This window comes from Cnephaeus nilssonii (genome assembly GCF_951640355.1).
Source record: "Cnephaeus nilssonii genome assembly, chromosome: 21".
Classification (NCBI taxonomy): domain Eukaryota; kingdom Metazoa; phylum Chordata; class Mammalia; order Chiroptera; family Vespertilionidae; genus Cnephaeus; species Cnephaeus nilssonii.
In genome coordinates, this window is record NC_137092.1 from 5517982 (window position 1) to 5539661 (window position 21680).

The window sequence follows — 21680 nt, forward strand, 5'->3', positions numbered from 1 at the left end:
CCCAATGGGGATGGGGCCGGCCAGGTCTCAGTCTGGCGTGATTTTGAGGCGCGCACGGGTGGGCGAGGACTTGACTCTGGGTCCCGTGGCACGCCCCAGACTCTGACAGGAGGGAGATTTTCATATACCTTTTACTAATTTTCTTTCATCTCTGACACTTCTATTATAGATAAAGGGCAAATAGGAGTATTAAAATATTTCCTCTAATTAATTCCCTGTTGATGGGCACGAATTTCGTGCACCGGGCCACTAGTTTAAAATAAAATAATTAACATTTAACATTTGATATGCCAGTCATCTTCACAAAGGCATCACTAGTAGGAGCCTTGTACTCGTCGGTACCTGAACATACGTACACACACATGCACCGAGAGGAGGAAGTAGAAAGACCTGGGAAGAGTTTTTAGCTACTCGGCTTTAAACTGGTAATGACCATAAGATAAACAGAACTTGTAAGAGTTGTTAACTGTACAGAGATAGAATCAAATGACCTTCATAAAGTAACATCTGATTTAATTTTGAAATTTATGCAACACTTCCATATGTATTATCTCATTTAACTTTCATAATAACCTGTGAAATAGGTTAGAACTCCCATTTCACAGATGAGGATACAGATTTAAAAAAGTTATTTTCCTAAAATTGCACATCTTAAATAAAGCTCGGACTTGAGTCCAGGTCTTCACACTCCCAATCCAACGCTGGCCCATGCCTAAGGATTGTTGTGTGTTTCTGGGCGGGGAGGTGGGGGGACGACATTTAATTTTGAGACTATTATTTTGAATAGCAAAAGCTTACATATTTCAACTGATTTTTCTTCCTTTTTGTTTTGAGTTTTGTGTTCAAGTGAAAAGATACCCTTCAAAATACTACACACTCCTTTATAGACCTTTCTTTCCTGTTTATCTTCTTGTTCACTATAGTAACTCAATCACTGTATCCCGGTGGTAGCACGTAGTAGACACTCAAGTATTTTTAAATGAATACCGACATCAAACATGTAGGAGTCTCTTCATGTGGTATCTTTAACATAATTGAGCTTCCCAATATTGTTTTACTTACACCTCAAATATTTTTTAAAACAAGGTAAACTTTTTCCAAAGTAAATGTTTATACTTTATCCAGAGCACAATAGCTCTCCTATAGCATGTTATGATCACCAGTCAAGGCACATACAAGAATCAACCAATGAATTCATAAATAAGGGGAACAACAAATCCCTCTCCCTTCCCCCCACCTCCCAAATCAATAAAAAAAAAATTTAAGGAAAACGCATCCACTCACACCCACATACAACCATTAGATTATCTCAGACTTGTGGAGATTTCCTAATTTTTTATGAGCAAAATCTTACCGTTCAGGAGATTCCTCATAAATACTGTGACATTCTGTATTCTCAAGCATGAGACTTCTACTGAGGTTTTGTACCCCTGGATAATGGAAGTTAGCAAAGGAGTGTGACATTGGAGAAGTTTTGTTCCCAAGGTCCGAGATTCTCTTATCGTGACTGGTCAGTCCACAAGTGAGGCCATCTAAAGCAGGATTCAGAGAGCGGGTCATATAGGCATCAGCTGATTGAGGCCTTCTCATTGGAGATGATGGATAAGGAGAAAGTTTGCTGATAAGAGGAGTCAAAAGATCAGCATATGCAGCTTTTGTGGGTTTCAGGAGTTTATCAACATGAATATTAAGCATTTTCTGTTCAAAAGCACAAGAGAAGACAGAAGAGGGGAGGTTCTGAAGCCATGACAATAAACTCAGATCCAAATCGTCACAACCATTGCCACATAAGAGGTCGATGCCAAGAAGTACTTCACTTTCTGTGATTTCTTCTCCGGTTGCTTTACTTTGACAAAATTCTACGCAGCACTCATAAAGTAGACCCTTCATTACAAGCTGAAATAAACGATTATTACTTGCTTTAAAACCTGCCTCACTTAGCTTCCTATCAGCAGGAATGAATTCTGCAACCATGACACAAGCCTCTTCGAAACAGTGAACTCGTGCAGTGCTGGGATTCCAGTCCTTAAATTCAGCGTGATTGGTCAGACGAGGCAAAGTCAAAAGCAAACAGAGCTTGCTGTAATCATCTTTAGAGGGGCAGTACTCTTCCAGGGCATGTAAACATTGCACGGCTTCCTGCATGGTAAATTCCAGCTGTAAGAAAATACAAGTCATCACTATAAAGAGATGTAAGATATGAAAGCAATGAGAGTGTTTCATTCAAACACAAAGATACTTCACATACTGTCAAACTATTCAATTGCAAAACGATAGACTCTAGTGTCACAGAATACTCTTATGATTTTTAGGGTATTTAACAACTTTCAAAGCAGAAACCAAAATATTTTTCACATATTTTTATTTTAATCTTTAAAATAAAAAGATTAAATTATTTCATTAATTAGGACATTAAGCTTTTATCTACTAGTATAAAAACAGTGTTGTAATTCAGGCTAGACTATTATTTTCAAATGTATAATTTTAAGGGTAATAATTGAGTTTTCTAAAAATGAAACCTGACGCAAACCAATATTCAATTGTCTATATAACTCGCTGTCACTCCAACTTATTCAAAAAGCAAAAGAGCCATTCTCAAACTTGCTTAGGAAAATTTGTGTGGAGAAAGAAAGAAAATCAAGAGAAGGAACATCGGATAGTCCATTTGCTACAAGAACTGTGCAGAGACAGAACAAGAGGAGGCTTAGCTGAGAAACAAATTATAATAATTTGTATAGTAAGTGTGATATTAGTCATAAGCTGTTACTTATTTTTATTTTTTTCCATAAGCTCTTAACGATGTAAGGAACCTCACAGCTTATGTACTCCAGCTTTTATATCTTACATGTAGGAAAAGGTAGGATGCATATTTAATCCAAGTAATCCAATTAGTGGTGAAGACAATAAAAATTAGGGCTGTGACTTACAATCCAGTGTCCTTTCACTTTTAAACATCATTATCTGGCAAACATTTCTCTATTATATCTGGAAGTCCTCACTGTAATTTCTTTATGGTTTATTTCAATGAAAACTTACTGGCACTTAATGAAGTTTCAATGGTTTTAGATGTAACCATAACTAATATTAAAACTTGAATAGTAATTCTCTAATCAAAAAGAATTTAGTCATTCAATTGATATTGTCATAAAGATAACCATTTTATCAAAACACCATTTCTGCATCAAAGGAAATATGAGCAGACAGAAAGAAGAGGCAAACACAATCCACCTCTGCGACGAGGGAAGAAGCACTGATGTCGAGTCATCAAGTCAAACCTCTATTGCTGCCTAAACGACCTGAACAGGACGGGAGCACGTTCTCGCCCACCAGCCAGCCATTCAGTTACCATCTCTGCCTACGTCACGGGACGACTGTAGCCTCACTACAGGCAGAAAGTACTACAACTGCTAAGGAGCAGAGCTTACCCGATCGTGGCTCAAAAACACTTCAAAAACTCATGACACTAATCTTTCGTTTTAGTGGATAAAAAGTACTTATGACTGAAACAAGACTAGGGCGCAAACCTTCAGGAATAAAAATCTTACATGCTGGGGCTCATCTTCTGCTGACATTGCATTGTTAACACATAAAGCTTCTAAAAACTTCTGCTTCAGGATAATGTAACGGAACCTGCGGAAAATTAAGTATGAAGCATTAAAATGATTGAAAAGCTGCATTATAGCAATGTCAAAGACTAGAAATGTAACTCAAATTCCTGAAGCTGTTAAAGCAAGATATGTGTGTCTTAAAGAAGTAATTATTTATTTTAAAAAAGAACTTCAAAGTTTTTAATTTTCCAATGTCTCATAAATCAAATGTAATTGTAAGTTACTATAAGTACCTTTGTTTTCAGGAAATTCTTAAACTATTTTATGAAGCTTATCACACTGAAGCCATAATAAAAATAATTTCAGTAGCAAGTAGTCACAATTCAATATTAGATGGAAGGATTTCTATTTCCAAAATTAATTCTAAACAAAAATCAAGTTTTTATGGAAGATGTCAAATGTAACATAATATGAAATCAAAATTCAGTAGAGGGTGTGCAGGAGGCAGCCCATCAATGTTTCTCTCTCATCGACGTTTTTCTCCCTCTCTCTCCCTTCCTCTCTAAAAAATATCAATAAACACATTAAAAAATAGCAAGTTATAAAACATTAATTTTTAAAAAAACTTCAGATGAAATCTTACCTTTTTTTGTCAAATTTTTCCATACATTCTAGAGGCTGAATGAACTGAAGAACTTCATCCCATTGACCATCAAGGATTAGCTGCCTATATAAAGGGAAAATCCATGTATTTATCAAATCTGGGTTACACTAATTAAAAGCAGAATAGCTGACAAGATAGCATTAAAGCTTCAGTCTGAAGTCTGTAATGGGATGAACTTTTTACTTGGTTCCTCAACCACTATAATAATTTTTTTTTACAACTGATTAGTAACAACATATGCTATCCGAGAAGAATTTGTGAATCTACAACCACTCCTCATTCTAACATATGTGTGTGTTTTTCATCACTCTCTATTACTTATGGGCTAGTGTGTGGTATGTCCCTGTCTCAGTGTTTCGCAACTGGGGACAATTTGGCAATGTCTGGAGATATTTTTGGTTGTCACAACTGAGGTGCTACTGACATCTACTGGGCATAGGTCAGAGATGCTGCTAAATATCCTACAATGCATAGGATGCCCTCACCCCCAAGGACATGCAAAACAAAGGATTATCTTGCACAAAATGTTAATAGTGCAGAGGTTGAAAAATCCTGCTCTAAATTGTGAATCATCTTTGAGGCATTTAGTACTAAAGTCTACACTCTGAGAATGAAAACAGGAAGTAGTAAGATCAGGTTTCATTCTACTGTAGGTTCTATGGGAAATTTTAATTTACAAGGCATTCCTATTGCTGCTCTTCTTTTATAACAGCAATTTCCCTCCTTTTGGATATTTTGAAAAGTAAGATTTAAAAAGGAAGGGATGGCAGTAGGATATACACAGGATTGCCAACTTTTGATTCTGCAAAGAAGGAATATTAATAAAAAGCAATCGCAATATAAATATCATAATCATTCTATAAAGGGGCATTTTAATATTTAAAAATGTAGGAAAGCCCAGCTGGTGTGGCTCAGTAGCTGAGCATCAACCTATGAAACAGGAGGTCACAGGTTCGATTCTGGGTCAGGGCACATGCCCGGGTTGTGGGCTTCATCCCCAGTAAGGAGCATGCAGGAGGCAACTGATCAATGATTCTCTCTAATCATTAATGTTTTTATCTTTCTCTCCCTCTCCTTTCCTCTCTGAAGTCAATAAAAATATAAAACTTTAAGAAGAAAAATTATTAATAAATAAATAAATGTAGGAAGGAGACCATTTCAAAGGCCAGCCCTTTAAGATGAATACATTTTGTTTAATGAAAAACTTACTATTTTGTAATTCCATGCATTTTTCCTCAAACCAGCAAAACTTCTTCACAAACCAACAAGTTTCAAGGGGGTATTTGAGAGCCACTGCTAAACTGGAAGACAAGGCCAGACGACCTGAGGGTTGGTTCCTAACATACTGTGGACTAAGCTCCCCAGTGTGGGTGTGCAGGAGGCAGCCAATCAATGATTCTCTCATCATTGATGTTTCTCCCTCTTCTCTCCCTCTCTTTCTCCCTCCCTCCTTATTTTCCTCCCTCCCTCCTTCCCCCCTCTTCCCTCAAATAAAAATAATTTTTTTTAAGTTCCTTTTCTATGAACTAGGACCACTTCATTTCTTAAGGCTTTCCAAGTCACAAAATGCCACATGTCCAAGAATCTATACAACTTGTCAAGGATATTTGGTATTTTTATCACGTAAGCATAAAATACATTTCTGTCCAGAAATTTGGGCTTTTCTTTTTCTGTCCAATTCAAGTTAGGATATATTTAGCTTTCCATTTTGGCAAACGTTAATTCCCTTTTGCTCTGTAATTCCATTTCCAAGAATCTTGTTCTAATCCAAGATACAGAAAAAAAAGAAGCTCAGTAGAGCATTTATTTAAGAAAACTTGAAAACAATTTATTGTCTAAAAATAGAGGAACTATTAGGAAATTAATAAAATTTGAAAATTTGTATAGTGTAAATTTGCAGTCACATAGAGAATCCTTATGATGTTAATGGATAAAGCAGGATACTAAACTATAAATGCAATATTTTTTCTTAATTGCTGTTATTTTTTAATATGCACAGAAAATTATTAGTATAGCATCTAGAATCTGGTAGGGTGATTTTTCTTCCTTATTTTTCTATATTTTCTATAATGAATATGTTTATATAATGAGAATGTTTTATTTCTATGACTAAAAAATGATATTTCAGAAATATTTTTTCTTTCTGGAGTCCCTGCTTCCTTAATCAATTATTTCTTTTAACAATGGCACAACCACAATGTAGCTGTAACTCCCGTTTTTTTTAATGGACTTCTAGATCTTGCTACTGAAACCATTCTACAGAAAACATTGTTTGGTAAATGTTCTAATATAAACACAAACATTTTTTTTTAAATTATACTTATATGACAATAAAGAACTACCTGTGTTACACATATTACCTTATTGATACTTAACATTGCTTTAAAGGAGTCACACACCTCACAGCTAATGAATTCATACCTCAGGAAAAGCATATCATCTGAAAACAGGCCATTTATGACTCCACTTTCCTTCTCAAGAGCCAACATACTAATGTGAAGCTTCTTTGAGTTCAAAAAGTCTAACATTAGCTTAATGATTTCGACCTCTTTTACATTCACTGTTTCTTCAGCCGTCATGTTGGTAGCCTAAATATTAAACAGAACAAAACAAAAATTAATCCTATTGCTTTATGTCCAAGTGTTACTGTCTGGAAAGTACACATCACAGGCTTCTTGGAAATATTTAGTTCAGATATTTTGAAGTGAAATTGTAATACTTATCAAAACCAAGTCATTCTTTAAGGTGTAACAAAGGTATGACTCTGATTTTTTTAAGTCCTTATCTTTGAGAGATACACTTTGGAATAGTCACAGATTTACTGATATAAAGTCTTTGATTTGCTTCAAAATAATACAAGAAGAAGGGAGTGGGAGGAGATAAAGATTGAACAAGAATAATCATGACTATTGAAGCAGGGCAATGGGTCATGGAGGTTCATTTGCTATGGTTTGAATGTTTGTGTCTCCCCAAATTTGTAAGCTGAAATCCTAACCCCCAAAGTGATGGTTTTGGGAGGTGGGGCCTAGGGGAGATGATTAGGTCATGAGGTCGGGGCTCTCATGACGGATTAGGGACCTTAGAAAAGAGGCCCCAGAAACCTGGCTCAACCATTCCCCCTCATGAGGATGCAATGAGAAGTCAACAGCCAGCAAGCAGGAAGAGGGCCCTCATCAGAACCTGACCGTACTTATCTTGGATTTTTAGCCTCCAAAACTGTGAGCAATGAATTTTCACTACTTATAAGCCGCCAATCAATGGTTTTCTGTTACAACAACCCAGATGGACTAGGACAATATTATTCTTTCTACTCTTTACACATGTTTAAAATTTGCCATAATAAAAAATACTTAAAAAGTTACTAATAAACAAACCATGTTTAGCTATGTCATAAATACCTTGTCCTAGGTATTCATACTCATTCCATAAGCATTATTGGCTTTTCTCTGTGACAGGCCCTGTCCTGTACTCGGAAGACACTGGCCCTATCCTTAAGAAGCTTACCGTATAGTCTAGCAGCAACATGTAAAATATTGCACCCTGTATTGTAGAACCAAACAGAACAAGGCTGGTTAAAAATACAACTTTAAGTTATATTGGTACTATCAACCTAAACAATGATATTTTAACTCTCTAAAATCACTTCTAGCCCTAGCCCGTTTGGCTCGGTGGATAGAGCGTCAGCCTGCGGACTAAAGGGTCCCAGGTTTGATTCCAGTCAAGGGCACATGCCTGGGTTGCAGGCTCAATCCCCAGTGTGGGGTGTGCAGGAGGCAGTCGATCAATGATTCTCTCTCATCATTGATGTTTCTATCTCTCTCTCCCTCTTCCTTCCTCTCTAAAATCAATAAAATTATATTTTAAGCCCTACCTGGTTTGGCTCAGTGGATAGAGTGTTGGCCTGCGGACTGAAGGGTCCCAGGTTCGATTCCGGCCAAGGGCACATGCCTGAGTTGTGGGCGCGATCCCCAGTAGGGGATGTGCTGGAGGCAGCCGATCAATGATTCTCTCTCATCATTGATGTTTCGCTCTCTCTCTCTCTTACTCTCCCTTCCTCTCTGAAATCAATAAAGAAATATATTTAAAAATATATATATGTATATATTTAAAAAAATTAAAATCCCTTCTAACTCTTATTACCTACTAGAGGCCCAGTGCACAAATTTGTGCACCAGTGGGGTCCCTCGGCCTGGACTGCAGGATCCTGCCGAAACCAGCTCTCCGACATCCCCCAAGGGGTCCCAGATTGCGAGAGGGTGCAGGCCAGGCTGAGGGACCCCACTGGTGCACCATGAGGGCGGGGGAGGGATGTGGGAGGTTGGCCAGCCAGGGAGGGACCTCGGGAGGGCTTCAGGGCATATCCAGCCCATCTCGCTCAGTCCCAATCAGCCAAGCTACCTACCGGTCAGAGCATCTGCCTCCTGGTGGTCAGTGCACATCATAGCGAGCAGTTGAGCAGCCTTAGCCTATCATTGGCATATTACACTTTGATTGGTTGGACGGACGACCAGACACTTAACATATCAGGCTTTTATTATATAGGATATAAGTTTATAGTGATACAACTGAGTATATGAATTCATAAAGATTTAGAACTAGGAAGAGTTCTGAAGATCATTAGGTCAAAATTCTCATTTTACATATGAGTTCACACAAGTCAAATGGTCCAAGTTGCTGCAGTTTTCAAATGTTAAGGCTCAGAGCAATACAAACAACCACTTGAAGGGGACTAGCTACAAAGAAACATCAGATGGAACAGACTATAAGCATATCTTTCTCACAGACCAACTAACTTTAACCAAGCTCATAGAAACACATACATGTATGGACAAGGTTATATTTTTCAATTTGTTTACTATTTTTTCAATTTATTTCTTCATAATGTGAAGTGCAAATTTCTAGCAGACCAGAATGCTCCCCTCAGTTGATGCTCTCCTACACAGAGAAGGTGGTAGGGAAAACAAGGGACAGTGCCTCGGAAGACAGTTCTATGACTCAAATATTTAGTGATATCAGACTCAGCTAATCTCACACATCCACCTCCACAATAAAGACATGTAGACAAATCCCAAATCTCTCTCCCAGCAAGCCAGCCACCTGATTCCTCATGCTTTGGGTTTCCCTTGCTGTCTTCTGAGCTTACCCTCCTGGTCAGACTTTATCCAAAAGACAGTAAATTTAATGGTATTTCCACTCACTGAATTCTAACCGCATTTCAGAATTGTCTCCCTGAGATGACTCCTAGAGCACAATAATTAGCAATTTGAGCATTCCCCAAATCTTCAGATAATTATTCCTAGCAAAGGAATGACTTTCACTAACTAAACTCTCATAAAAAAAAAAAATCATACTTCCCCACTGCATCTCTAAGTTCTTAAAGGGTACTATGTACCAGCAATACAACTTTGTGCAGAATTAAGACTACAATTTTCTGATGTTGTTCAATACACACAATGATATTTAACATTTTATAAGCTACATATTATTCAACATTCAGTCTAAATATTAGGTAACTCTGGAGTTACTATGAATTTATAGCAATAGAGTCATATTTGAAATCATAACTACAAGTTTAATGCTGCCATCATTTCAGTCAATAAAACCTAAAAGAAATTCATTCTTACAAATACATATTTTACATTGAGTCTACATTTAAATTTTGAATAGATACAGGAAACGTATCCTAGTTAACCTAGAATTGGTCAGGATTTTTCAAAATTAATTTTAAAAGACAAGTTTTAATTCTATACTCTGAAATTCCCAATAGAGATGTACTGTATTTTAATCACTCAATCCATAATTTTAATTCTTATAAACTTCACTGTTGCTGTATACAATATAAAACATAGGCATGTGCTTGATGACTATATCTCAGAATTATTCTTTTCTAACCACCCTGTGTTATTGAAACATTTGAGTGGCTCCAAAATCCTAGCTATATGATTTAGAAATTAGATACTACACATACACACACGCGCGCGCGCACACACGCACACACACACACACACACAAATATAGTAATCCCCCCTTATCTGCAGGGGATACGTTTCAAGACCCCCAGAGGATGCCTGAAATCATGGATAGTACTGAACCCTATATATACTATGTTTTTTCCTATATATACATACCTTTTCCCTTAAAGGAAGCATGTTATGGCTTCTCTTTGGCATATCTAAATTGCCAGCAGCACCACTCTTGTGCTGTGGGGCCATTATTAAGTAAAATAATTACCTAAACTACAAGCACTGTCATACTGCAACAGTCAATCTGATAACCCAAACAGCTAATAAGTAGCCAACGGTCGAGTAGCGCATACAGTGAATGTGGATAAAGTATGACTCGTGTAGGGGCAGGCTGTGGCGGGACTGTGTGAGATTTCATCATGCTACTTAGAATAGTGCACAATTTAACACATATGAATGATTTAGTTCACAGATTTCCATTTAGTATTTTCAGACTGTGATTGACTGCAGATAACTGAAACCATGGATAAGGGGGACTACTGTACATATCTCTATTATAAAAACCCCTTGGTCATGACGCTGTCACGGTGGAATGACCAAAGACTGGTCACCAGGAGGCTGCATGTGCGGGTGGGCGGGGTGCGCGCAGGTGGGTGGGGCTGTGAGCACGGTGAAGCTGTGCGAGTAGGCAGGGCCGCACGATTTCGCACACTGGGCTTTTAGTTGTTAAGATAATATTTAATTCATAAACAATTTTAATCTCCTTAAACTATTAATCATTACAAAACCAGAATTTTTCTCTAATTCAGAGGAAAAGAACTCAATAATAGCCCTAGCCAGTTTGGATAAAGCATCAGCTTGTGGACTGAAGGGTCCCAGGTTCTATTCCAGTCAAGGGCACATTCCTGGGTTGCGGGCTGTGTGCAGGAGGCAGCCGATCAATGATTCTCTCATCATTGATGTTTTTCTCTCTCTCCCCGTCCCTTCCTCTCTGAAATAAATAAAAATATATATTTTTTAAAAAGAACTCAATAATAAATGGTTCTTCCCGCCTCCTCAGAGAGGCTATAAATCAGTAAGAATTAACTAGCTTAGGAACAACTAAAATTATCTTTTAAATGAGATGTACAGCCAGCCGGTGTGGCTCAGTGGTTGAGCAGCTACCTATGAACCAGGAGGTCATGGGTGATTCCTGGTCAGGGCATATGCCGGGGTTGCGGGCTCGATCCCCAGTGTGGGGGTGTGCAGTAGGCAGTCGATCAGTGATTCTCTTTCATCATTGATGTTTCTGTCTCTCCCTCTCCCTTCCTCTCTGAAATCAATAAAAATATATAAATTATAGATTTTTTAAAAATGAGATGTATATAGTACAAAATGTTAGTTATATTAACTTAAAATATTAAAAAATCAATGAAGAAGTGTCTAAAGAAAAATACAGAGTTGATTTCTAAAAGCCATTAAAAAAATGGAGCTCTGGCCCTTCAATCTAACTACTATTTAGCCAAAGTCAGCTCTGACAGCATCTTAGGTAGACCTGCCAGCTCATGGTACACATGAACAATGACTCACCACCCAGAACTTATGTAGGGCCAAAAATATAGTATATTCCACTAAAAATCAAAAGTAAAAAAGGGGAAACTCAGAATGTTTCGGTATTTCCATATTAAATGGAAGATTTATCTGTAAAAATATATCACAAAAACGTTTTCCTTTAAGGAATAAATTTTTACTTATATCTAATACCTGGACTAGGTAAGGTAAGGAAACAAGAGTTTGTTAATTTAAATTCCTTATTGTTTAAAGTATTACATATGTCTCCTTTTTCCCCCATTGACCTCTCTCCAGCCGCTCCCACCCAAGAGTTTTCTTTAATAATAAGCACATCTGGCCCTGACCGGTTTGGCTCAGTGCATAGAGCATAGGCCTGCCGACTCAAGGGTCCCAGGTTCGATTCCGGTCAAGGGCATGTACCTTGGTTGCGGGCACATCCCCAGTAGGAGGTGTGCAGGAGGCAGCTGATTGATGTTTCTCTCTCATCAATGTTTCTAACTCTCTATCCCTCTCCCTTCCTCTCTGTAAAAAAAAAAAAATCAATAAAAATATTAGAAAATATATTTTAAAAAATAATAATAAGCACATCTGGCCCTGACCGGTGTGGCTCAGTTGGTTGAATGTTGTCTCGTGCACTGAAAAGTCGCCAGTTCGATTCTTGGTCAGGGCATATACCCAGGTTGTGGGTTTGATCCTCGATTGGGGTATGTATTGGGGTGGGGGGCAAATGATCCAAATAATAATAATAAGCTCATCTGGAAACCAGCTGGAAGGTGGTTAATATTTCAGTACTTAAATAACAATTAATATCCACAGACACTAAATTTTAGATGGACTCTCTATGTGTATTCATATTGATTCTTATCTTAGTGAAACAAGATTAGAAGAATGTATTAAGGAGGCAGAAATAAAATTATTTTTATAAATCTAAGATTAAAGATAAAACGTTAACAATAAGAAAAAAAGATATAATGACAATAGAAATACAGGCAGTCTTCGGGTTACGTCGGACTTGACTTAGGTCGTTTCGTGGTTACGTCACCATCTCCCATTTATTTATTAAAAAAAAAATTTCCGTCATTTCGACGTCTGTACATATGTACATGTTTTTTATTATTTATTTACCACAAGTAAAGGTCAGGAATTATTATCTTTCTTTTAAATTTTTTTTACTGTTTCACTTCATTGCTGCAGTGTCTGTGCTCCATGTGACTGACGTAGGTGCTTACGTAGGTGGGTTCCGACTTACGGCGAAAATCGCGTTACGTTGCGCCATAGGAACGGATCTCCGTAACCCGAGGACTGCCTGTAGACCAACTTCTATGTACATTTCCATACACAGATGGAAAAAGTTTTATGAAAAAAATATCAGTGGTAGCTTTCTAACCAATTATAAATAGATATGATTTAAATGTTCCTTTGCAATGAGATTACTTTACTTACTTATAATACACATTAAAAAGAAAGAAAAACATACAAAACTAAAAATCATTCGGAAGTATAAGGTTAAAGAAATTGGGGTACAGCCACTATAAATTTTGTAGTCAAGAAAGAAGTGCTTAAGAAAGGCTCCATTAGTCCACAACTCCATCCTACACAATAAAAAGCACTCTCTTTTAATTTCTAACTATTACAGGATGCCTAATACTGATCTATGGTGCTTTACAATTCCAGTTTGCAGGAAAAAATGTGGATAAGTAAATGAAGTCCCATGAAGTCACTGAAGAAAAAAAAAAATCAAACTACAACATAGGACTACTGCACCTTTTCCTTTAAAAAATGAAAAAAGAAAGAAATCTGCTGGCTATTCTTTTAACAAAATAGCACTCCAAAAACTTAGGTTGCTGCCAGGTCATTTAATTGTAAATGTCCAACAGCCTAAAAGGAACAGGCCGATATCAGCTGGGAAGGAAACCATCCCCGGCCAGTCTTCAGGTGAGACCACAGCCCCTGTGGCAGCTTGACTACAACCCCATGAGACCTTAAATCAGAGGCACCCAGCTGGTCTGTGCCCAGATTCCAGACCCTCAGAAACACTGTGATTTGTTGTTTTAAGCCACTAATTTTAGGTAAATTTGTTGCATAATAATAGAGAATACAGAACTCCATTTTTTCCCACAAGTAAGAATGTATTTTCTTTCTAATATCGAACTGAAATCTACTTGTGACTTTCATCTAGTTATGTTTTCAGGGTCAGCATAATACAAGTTTGTTATGTTACAAACGTACACATATTTAAATCTGACAATCGTGTTTATTCCCCTACTTCCTTCAACCATTTTTCAATAGCTTTCAAGTCTCCCACCATTCCGGTCATTCTCCTCTTAACGTTTGTTAATCTCCCTCTTAAAACACCTCACACTGAACACAATATACCAGGTGTGGTCTGGTCAGCCACTGTATACAGTGAAACTAACACTTCCCATGATGCAGGCACTATACAATGAATACAACAAAACAACTAAAATATAAAGAGTACCATAAAAGACTTACAAATGCAATGTAATGGTCTCCTGCTAAGAATGGGTTTGAAGGATTGTTAATATCCTGAGATGCAGAGATGGGAAGGGACAGGGTACTAACATTTATTGTGCATCTACTATGTCAGGCCCTGTGCGAAATACTCCTATGTAGTATCTATGTAATTCTTACAATTCTATAATTTCATTTTACAGATGATCACACTAATGCTCAGAGACATTAGGTATTTGTCTAAGGGCACACAGCAGAAAGTACAGCAGCAAGAATGGACCAACAGGTCCTGATCAGTTTGGCTCAGTGGATAGAGCATCGGCCTGTGGACTGAAGGGTCCCAGGTTCAATTCCCGTCAAGGGCATGTACCTTGGTTGCGGGCACATCCCCAGTAGGAGGTGTGCAGGAGGCAGCTGATCGATGTTTCTCTCTCATCGATGTTTCTAACTCTATCCCTCTCCCTTCCTCTCTGTAGAAAATCAATAAAATAATAAAATAAAAAAAGCTTATCACTTAAAAAAAAAAAAAAAAAGAATGGACCAACAGGGTCTATCTGACCATAATCTTGTGACCTTTCCACTACAACATTGTGACATTTCAGGGGTAAAAACAAGAGGACAGAGGGCTGGGAAGGAGCGGGGAGAGGTTAATGGGGTAAAAAAGATTCATATGTAATACTTTAAACAATAAAGAATTAAAAGAAAAACAAACAAAAAACACAAGAGGACATAATTAGGATTCAAGAAATCTTGAGCCTAATTTACCTTAGAAATTAGTGAGAAATTGTCCAGATTATCTTTTTGTTTTAATATAAAAACAATATATTTTGCCCAGCCAGAGCGGTTTAATTGGTTGAGCATTGTCCTGTGCAACAAAAGGTTGCCAGATTGATCCCAGATCTATATTTCTCTCTCACATCGATGTTCCCCTCCCCTTCCTCTCTCTACACACGTCCTTGGGTGAGGATTTTAAAACAAATAGTATGGCAATAATGCTGTTACTTAAAAAAAGAAAAAGAAAAGAAACAGCCAAAACCGGTTTGGCTCAGTGGATAGAGCGTCGGCCTGCAGACTGAAAGGTCCCAGGTTCGATTCCGGTCAAGGGCATGTACCTTAGTTGCGGGCACATCCCCGGTAGGGGGTGTGCAAGAGGCAGCTGATCGATGTTTCTCTCTCATCGATGTTTCTAACTCTCTATCCCTCTCTCTTCCTCTCTGTAAAAAATCAATAAAATATATTAAAAAAAAAAAAGAAACAATATATTTTATCCAAGTCTTCAAGTGAAATTGATGGCAACTCCATAAGTATGTGCCATGTTACCTGACCACAGACTTATCATACTCATGCACATAACAGCTTATCTCTAACACTGCAAATACTCCTGTTTGAAAACCATAGGACGAAGTAAACTATTTCTCTATAAATCAAGAACCAATAACCCACACTGAGGATTATTTAATACCAAATGAATCTCAAGTCACAGTTATTTGCCATACCCTTATTTTCTAAATATGAGAACCCCCTACAGAAAGCAAGAACACATCCCTGACCCACATATAGGGAGGAAACACCCTTTTCTCCACGTCACACAGTAATCAAGGACCTCTGCGGGGCAGTAAAAATGCACCTTAATAGTTCCCAGGAGACTTTTAAGGCCATTGTAAGAAATAAGGTCCTGCACCCGAAAATGCAAAATAGATCAAGCCGAAAATGTTAATTATCCTTGCCAATGCTCCACTCTATTAAAAGGTAATCAATTGGTGCCTTACATTTTTTTTTCCAGAGTGCTTTCAAATACATTATTTTGCTCAACTTCAGAGCTTATTTCCAGACTAAAACAATAGCAGGTATTATCCCCATTTTACAGATCTAGAAATCAGAGTCAACAGAAGGGTAAGCAGCTCTTCCAAGATTGTAATCAGCAGCAAAGGGAAACTTAAATCCTAGCTGTCTAGACTTCCGGGTTACTGATCTAAGGAAAACTGCATCTTTTCTTACTTATTTTGAAGTGTTTCTCAAACTGCAGCGTATATCAAGCTGTCCGTTCAGTAAGTAATCGATAAATTCCATTTCACAAACAGAAGAGGCCGAACACAGTTATGTAAGTAGGAACATAGGCTAATACCCCTTTTCTCTATGATACATTCCCATTACTGGCTTTAAAAAGGGGGGGGGGGGGAGAAAGAACAGGGAAGTTGGAGGGTGGGAGATAAACAGCTTAAAATCCCTTCACACAAAAATTACATAATTAGTATACCTAAAACTGATAGGATACTGCATGTCAACTGTAATTGAAAAAAAAAATTCATATATAATGGCATCTAAATTCAAGGTGTTCCTTTAAAGCTAACCATATACTGTTATGCGCCATTTGTCTTTTCCATCCTTGTATATTTTTTTCCTTTCTGTGTGGAAGCAATCTATCCCCTAAAGCCTAAGGTTCATCACATCTTCCTTCTAAATGAGACCTCGAGATTATGCCATATAAAGGAAAATGGGCCCTTAGGCATTGCTTCTTTCTAGTAAAATTTCAATGCCAACACTGGAGACAAAAAAAAACAAAAATTTACTTGGATTTACCGTGAAAAAAAAATTTCCTAGCGCATTAAAAACTGCATGTTAACGTCTGTGCCCTGAACTTCTTGAAGTGTTCTCTGAAGTCCACAACAAAGGGAGGGAAGTGTTGGGATCACAACCTATGAATCTGGGTGGAACAAAGGCTTCTCCTTCATTATGCAGGGAACCAAGTTGCCAAAAAAAAAAAAAAAAGCTCGGCTCAGACACCACGCGTGGTTAGTGAGCGGGTCTGGGTAGAGAGAAGAAAAAATCAGATGCCGGTCAAACGCCGCCGCTGCCCGCCCCCGCCCCCGCCCCCGGCCCTTTTGGCCGAGGCCTGGCCCCAGAGCCACAGCCCCAACCCCTTTCTCTCCGACACAGGGACGCAGATTAACCCCGAGAGCGGGCATTCCCACCTCCCGCATCTCCCCGGCAGGCGCCCCCCGCCCAGGCTCCACCCCGCCCCCAATTCCGTCGCCGCCCTTCCCTCGGACCCCCCGTCCAGATCCCCAAAGGCCGCTCCCGTTCACTACCGAGGTGAGAGCGGCCAAACCCGGGCTCGCGGGGCTGCCCCTCGCCCCCAGCTCCCCCCTCCTCCCGGCCAAGGCGTGCCCACCTCTCCCGGGCTCGGCGAAGGAGCGAGGAAGGAAGAGTCCGCGCCGTCTGGCCGGCTCCCGCCTCTCGGCAGCAGCGAGGTGGCCACCACCCCGGCGGCCGCTCGGTGCTCGGGGGCGGGCAGAGCCAGGGCGCCGGCGTCGCTGTGCCCCCGGAGCCGGGCTGGCAGCGAGGGCAAGGTGTGGTCCCGGGGTGGCGGCCTGGCCTCGGCCCCGCCGTCCCCAGGTCCTCCTCCCCGCGGCGCGGGGGCCTCACCCGCGACCCATCCCACCCGGTCAGCACCCCGGCGCACTCTAGACCCCCCACCCCGGCCGCGAGCGCCGCCCTGGGGGTCGCCTGGCTCGCCGCCCCGGCAGGTGGTGACAGGTGGCGACGGGTGACCATGGCAACGCGAGGTGTGCGGCGCGGCCCGAGCCTGCCTCCGCCTCCTGGAGTCACTCACCTGAGGGCGAGCCCGGGGAGGCGGCGGCGGCGGAGAGAGCGGCGGGGAGGCCGGCGGCCGGGGCCCGAAGTGGCCGGCTCCGCGTGGGGGCGGGAACGCAAGGGCGGCGGTCTCGGCTTGGCGTCGGTCCTCCCTCCGCCGCGCGTCAGAGCATCAGTCCGTCAGTCCGTCCTTCCTCCGGGCGGCCCCTCCCAGCGCGGCGGCCCTCAGCCCAGCCTCCCGCAGACTGCGGTTGTCAAACGGTGCCGAGCCCGTCCCGACCCCGCCAGCCAATCGCCGCGCTTCCCCGAGGCGCCGCAGGACCCCGCCGCGCGGGGCGGCCAGGCAGGTGCCTGCGCGGAAAGGAGACTCCGGGCAGGACCCTCCGAGCCCGGCGGGCGAGGGGAGGACCCGCCTGGACCGACGGGCTCCCGGCCGGCGCTCCGAGGACTAGCTGGACCCCGAGGAGGAAGGGCGGGCGTGGCGATTGCGGAAGACCCGCAGCCCCCACGCAGCCCCCTGGCCGCCCGGGACCGTGTGTCCCGAAATAGCGCGGAGGGGGTTGTGGTTTCCCAGTGGAGTCCTCTGCGCGTTAGAATGGACTCTTAATATGCCTCCCGGGTAATTTATGAATACAGGTGAATGAAACAAATCTGGCCTCCGGATGGTTTTCCAAGCCCCATCCTTCCTGAAAGTGCCAGCAGCTTGGTCAGGGGAGGGTGCCCCTTCTGGATTTTGTGATGACCTGCCTTGAAGGGGTAGGTTTTTTTTATTACCCCTTTGGGGTGTAAGCTCCTTGGCAGCAAAACCTTACTGCTTCCCACCCCTTCGGTGCAGTTTGAGGGCATCCATTACCCAAACCACGCTGCATCTGGAAGAGCATCATCTGGACCAATCCAGAAGCGAAGAATGCAGGGTTGATTTCGTCTCAAGAATGAACTTGTAACGATAAGAACTCTTTAGTTTTTCTTCGTCAAAAACGCTCTGGGTATTGCCTAGTTGTGTTCCCAGTTGGCAAACTCTAAGGCCCTTGAATGTCTATCGTTTGTTTCTAGCCAGATCCTTCTGATTCATTTGTACTCGGTGTATAACTAGTACTCCACAAACATGCATGATGCTCAAATGAACTGAATTAAGCATTCAGGGGGCTGTAAAACCATGTAGAACTAGGGGAGAATGCAGTGACACAAACCTGTACTAGCCAAGAGTGACCTGCGGCCTCCCAAAGTGGGGGAAATGTGGTAAAAAGAGACTAGTAAGAATAAGCATCAAATTGGCCCTAGCTGGGTAGCTCAGTTAATTAGAGCATCACCCAGATATGCAAAGATTGCAGGTTCAAGTCCCAGTCAGGCATGCCAGAATCAACCAATGAATGCATAAATAAGTGGAACAACAAGTTAATGTTTCTCTCCCTGTCTCTCTCTCTCTCAAAACAATTTTTTTTATAGAAAGAATAAACATCAAAAACATTTCTGGAAAGGGAGAATTTGATCCAATTCAAAAAGAATTGCTAGCGCCAAAACCGGTTTGGCTCAGTGGATAGAGCATCGGCCTGCGGACTAAAAGGTCCCAGGTTCGATTCCGGTTATGGGCAGCTGATCGATGTTTCTCTCTCATCGATGTTTCTAGCTTTCTATCCCTCTCCCTTCCTCTCTGTAAAAAATCAATAAAATATATTTAAAAAAAAAAAGAATTGCTAGCTTGACGCAAAGGTTTTAAGGGAAATATTTATAACCCTGGTCAGTGTTTCTCAGTGGTTAGAGCATTGGCCCACCCACCCAAGGGTTGCAGATTAGATCCCCAGCCTGGTCAGGGGAGTGTGTGTGAGGCAACCGATTGATGTGTCTCTCCCACATTGGTGTTTCTCTCTCTCTCTCCTTCTCCCCCTCCCTATCTCCCTTCCACTCTCTCTAAAAATCAATGGCAAAAAAAATATCAAAAAAAATTAACAAAAAAGAAAGAAAATATTTCCAAATTCAAGGAAAACAATTATAAGCACAAAAGCTGAACTGTAAAACTTCAATTGTCTAGTCCTGATCAACTCCTGAAAGAAAATCGTCATTAAGAACCCTCTCAATGATAAGGGACCAACAAATAAACACAACTTCATGTTACCTCAGGGGTTGATCTCTAAAACCAAAACAAAAACTGCATAATGTTTATATTAAAACAGTGGGCAGATAGGATATATCCTGGAAATAGTTTGTCAATTACTTAGCCAGTATATTTCACCTGAAAATCCACTTCTCAATCTTGAGTCTCAAATAGCAGTAGTTGCAAGACGAAGAACCTTTTAAATATTCACACATTCAACGGGATCTGGAGTTACTAATTAGGGGCACTCTGACAAACATGGACCGCCTATTAGGGTCAGGGTGCTATAAAAAGAGAGAGAACCTGACGTATGGCACTATATTGGTTTTGGCATTCATTAAGCACAGAATGAAGCGTTTGCCTGTGTTCTCATGTAAACCTCACAATCTCCCTTCAAATGCCTGTTAATTATTCCCAGTTAGAGATTGAGGGGGAAAACTTACCCAGAGTCAAACAGCTGACACGTAGCAGAGCCAAGGTTCTAAGCATTCTGACTCTTAAAATCTTTTCCCACTCTACTTCCCTCCGCAACAACTGGAAACATTAGCTTCGAGAAAATGGACTTTATTCTGTCAAGTAGAGGGAATAAAAGGTCTTATATCCCTCATCTTCTACAGCATAGTGTCATCTGCATCTCAACTTTCAATAAATAGCAATCAGAGTTGTTAGAAGCAAATACATAACCATTATATTTCCAGAAAAGGGGGATGGGAGGAGGAAAGACGAGGCACTGAAATACAAGACATCTAGTACATCTTATCACTTGTACTCTGACAAATGCATTGATTGTATATTTGCTTCCTAGTGTAACATCAAGTGTTACAGGACAACCTTAATAGCTGTTCGCCTAAGGTATCAGCTTTCCTCCTGTACTCGGCCACACTGGTTGAGATTAGATCTGCTTGTCTTTCACTCTAGTTGCTGCAAAGCAGCGAATTGTTCAGGAAGGACAAGGCTTTCTCAGATGAATGACTGTCCTTAGGACCCGGGGTTCTGCCTCAGTCATTCGCCAAATATCTGAGGGCCTACTCTGGCTCAGGAACTAGGTTAGGCATCATTTGAAAATGCAGGTTCTAACTTGACAGAATGACTCAGGGTGCCTTGTGACATAAATGCCTGCAAGCCAAGGTGGACCCCTTTTAATAGGATTCTCAAATCTCACTTCTGAAAAGGGGAATAGAAGTTTCTGGTTTTCCCCAAAGAGTAGAAAGGAGTCTGAGGACAAGCCTAAGTTAGGAAATCTTGCCTCAAGCTGTTCAGGGGACGTTCAGTGGGGATGAGGGAACTTGTTTTAAAAGCTCTCCTCTCATCGTTAGAACGCACACTCATAAATACGCACACCAAAGAGCTGTCTGCTTCCCAGCCAGCAGTGCCCGGTTCTGGGAGAACAAAGTACCGCCACTGGGGCTCCTCCTTCAAGCAGGTCCAAGGACCATGGAGGCAGAATACCAACTCTATCAGAGTTCCTGTCTAGACCAGACCCCATACAAAAGCTTACATTAGATGTGAATGGGTAAACCCCACAGAGAAAACTAGGCGGCCCGGCTGGTGTGGCTCAGTGGTTGAGCATTGACCTATGAACCAGTTCACAGTTCGATTCCCGGTCAGGGCACATGCCGGGCTCGGTCCCTAGTGGGGGGTGTGCAGGAGGCAGCCAATCGATGATTCTCTCTCATCATTGATGTTTCTATCTCTCTCTCCCTCTCTGTAATCAATAAAAAAAAGAAAAAAGAAAAATAGGCCTTCTCTCTCCGGGGTGCAGACCTGTGCCATTCCCTCTCCCCTCTCCTTCCCCT

General features: G+C 41.0%; 1 protein-coding gene across 3 annotated transcripts in view; it reads right to left on the minus strand.

The window, feature by feature from the left end:
- WDR47 (WD repeat domain 47) overlaps positions 1–18058 on the minus strand; it is a 39065-nt gene extending 21007 nt beyond the window's left edge. For 2 of the 3 annotated variants that reach the window (XM_079760724.1, XM_079760723.1), the window contains exons 1-5: positions 17812–18058; positions 6634–6800; positions 4192–4275; positions 3546–3630; positions 1355–2157 (exon numbers count right to left, since the gene is read on the minus strand). In XM_079760724.1, the coding sequence (XP_079616850.1) occupies positions 1355–2157; positions 3546–3630; positions 4192–4275; positions 6634–6791 (1130 nt within the window). In that variant the 5' untranslated portion in view covers positions 6792–6800; positions 17812–18058. Of the gene's footprint in view, positions 1–1354; positions 2158–3545; positions 3631–4191; positions 4276–5421; positions 5657–6633; positions 6801–17811 lie in introns of those variants that run through there. The other variant, XM_079760725.1, reaches the window with a different exon arrangement.
- Positions 18059–21680: the final 3622 nt, after the last annotated feature.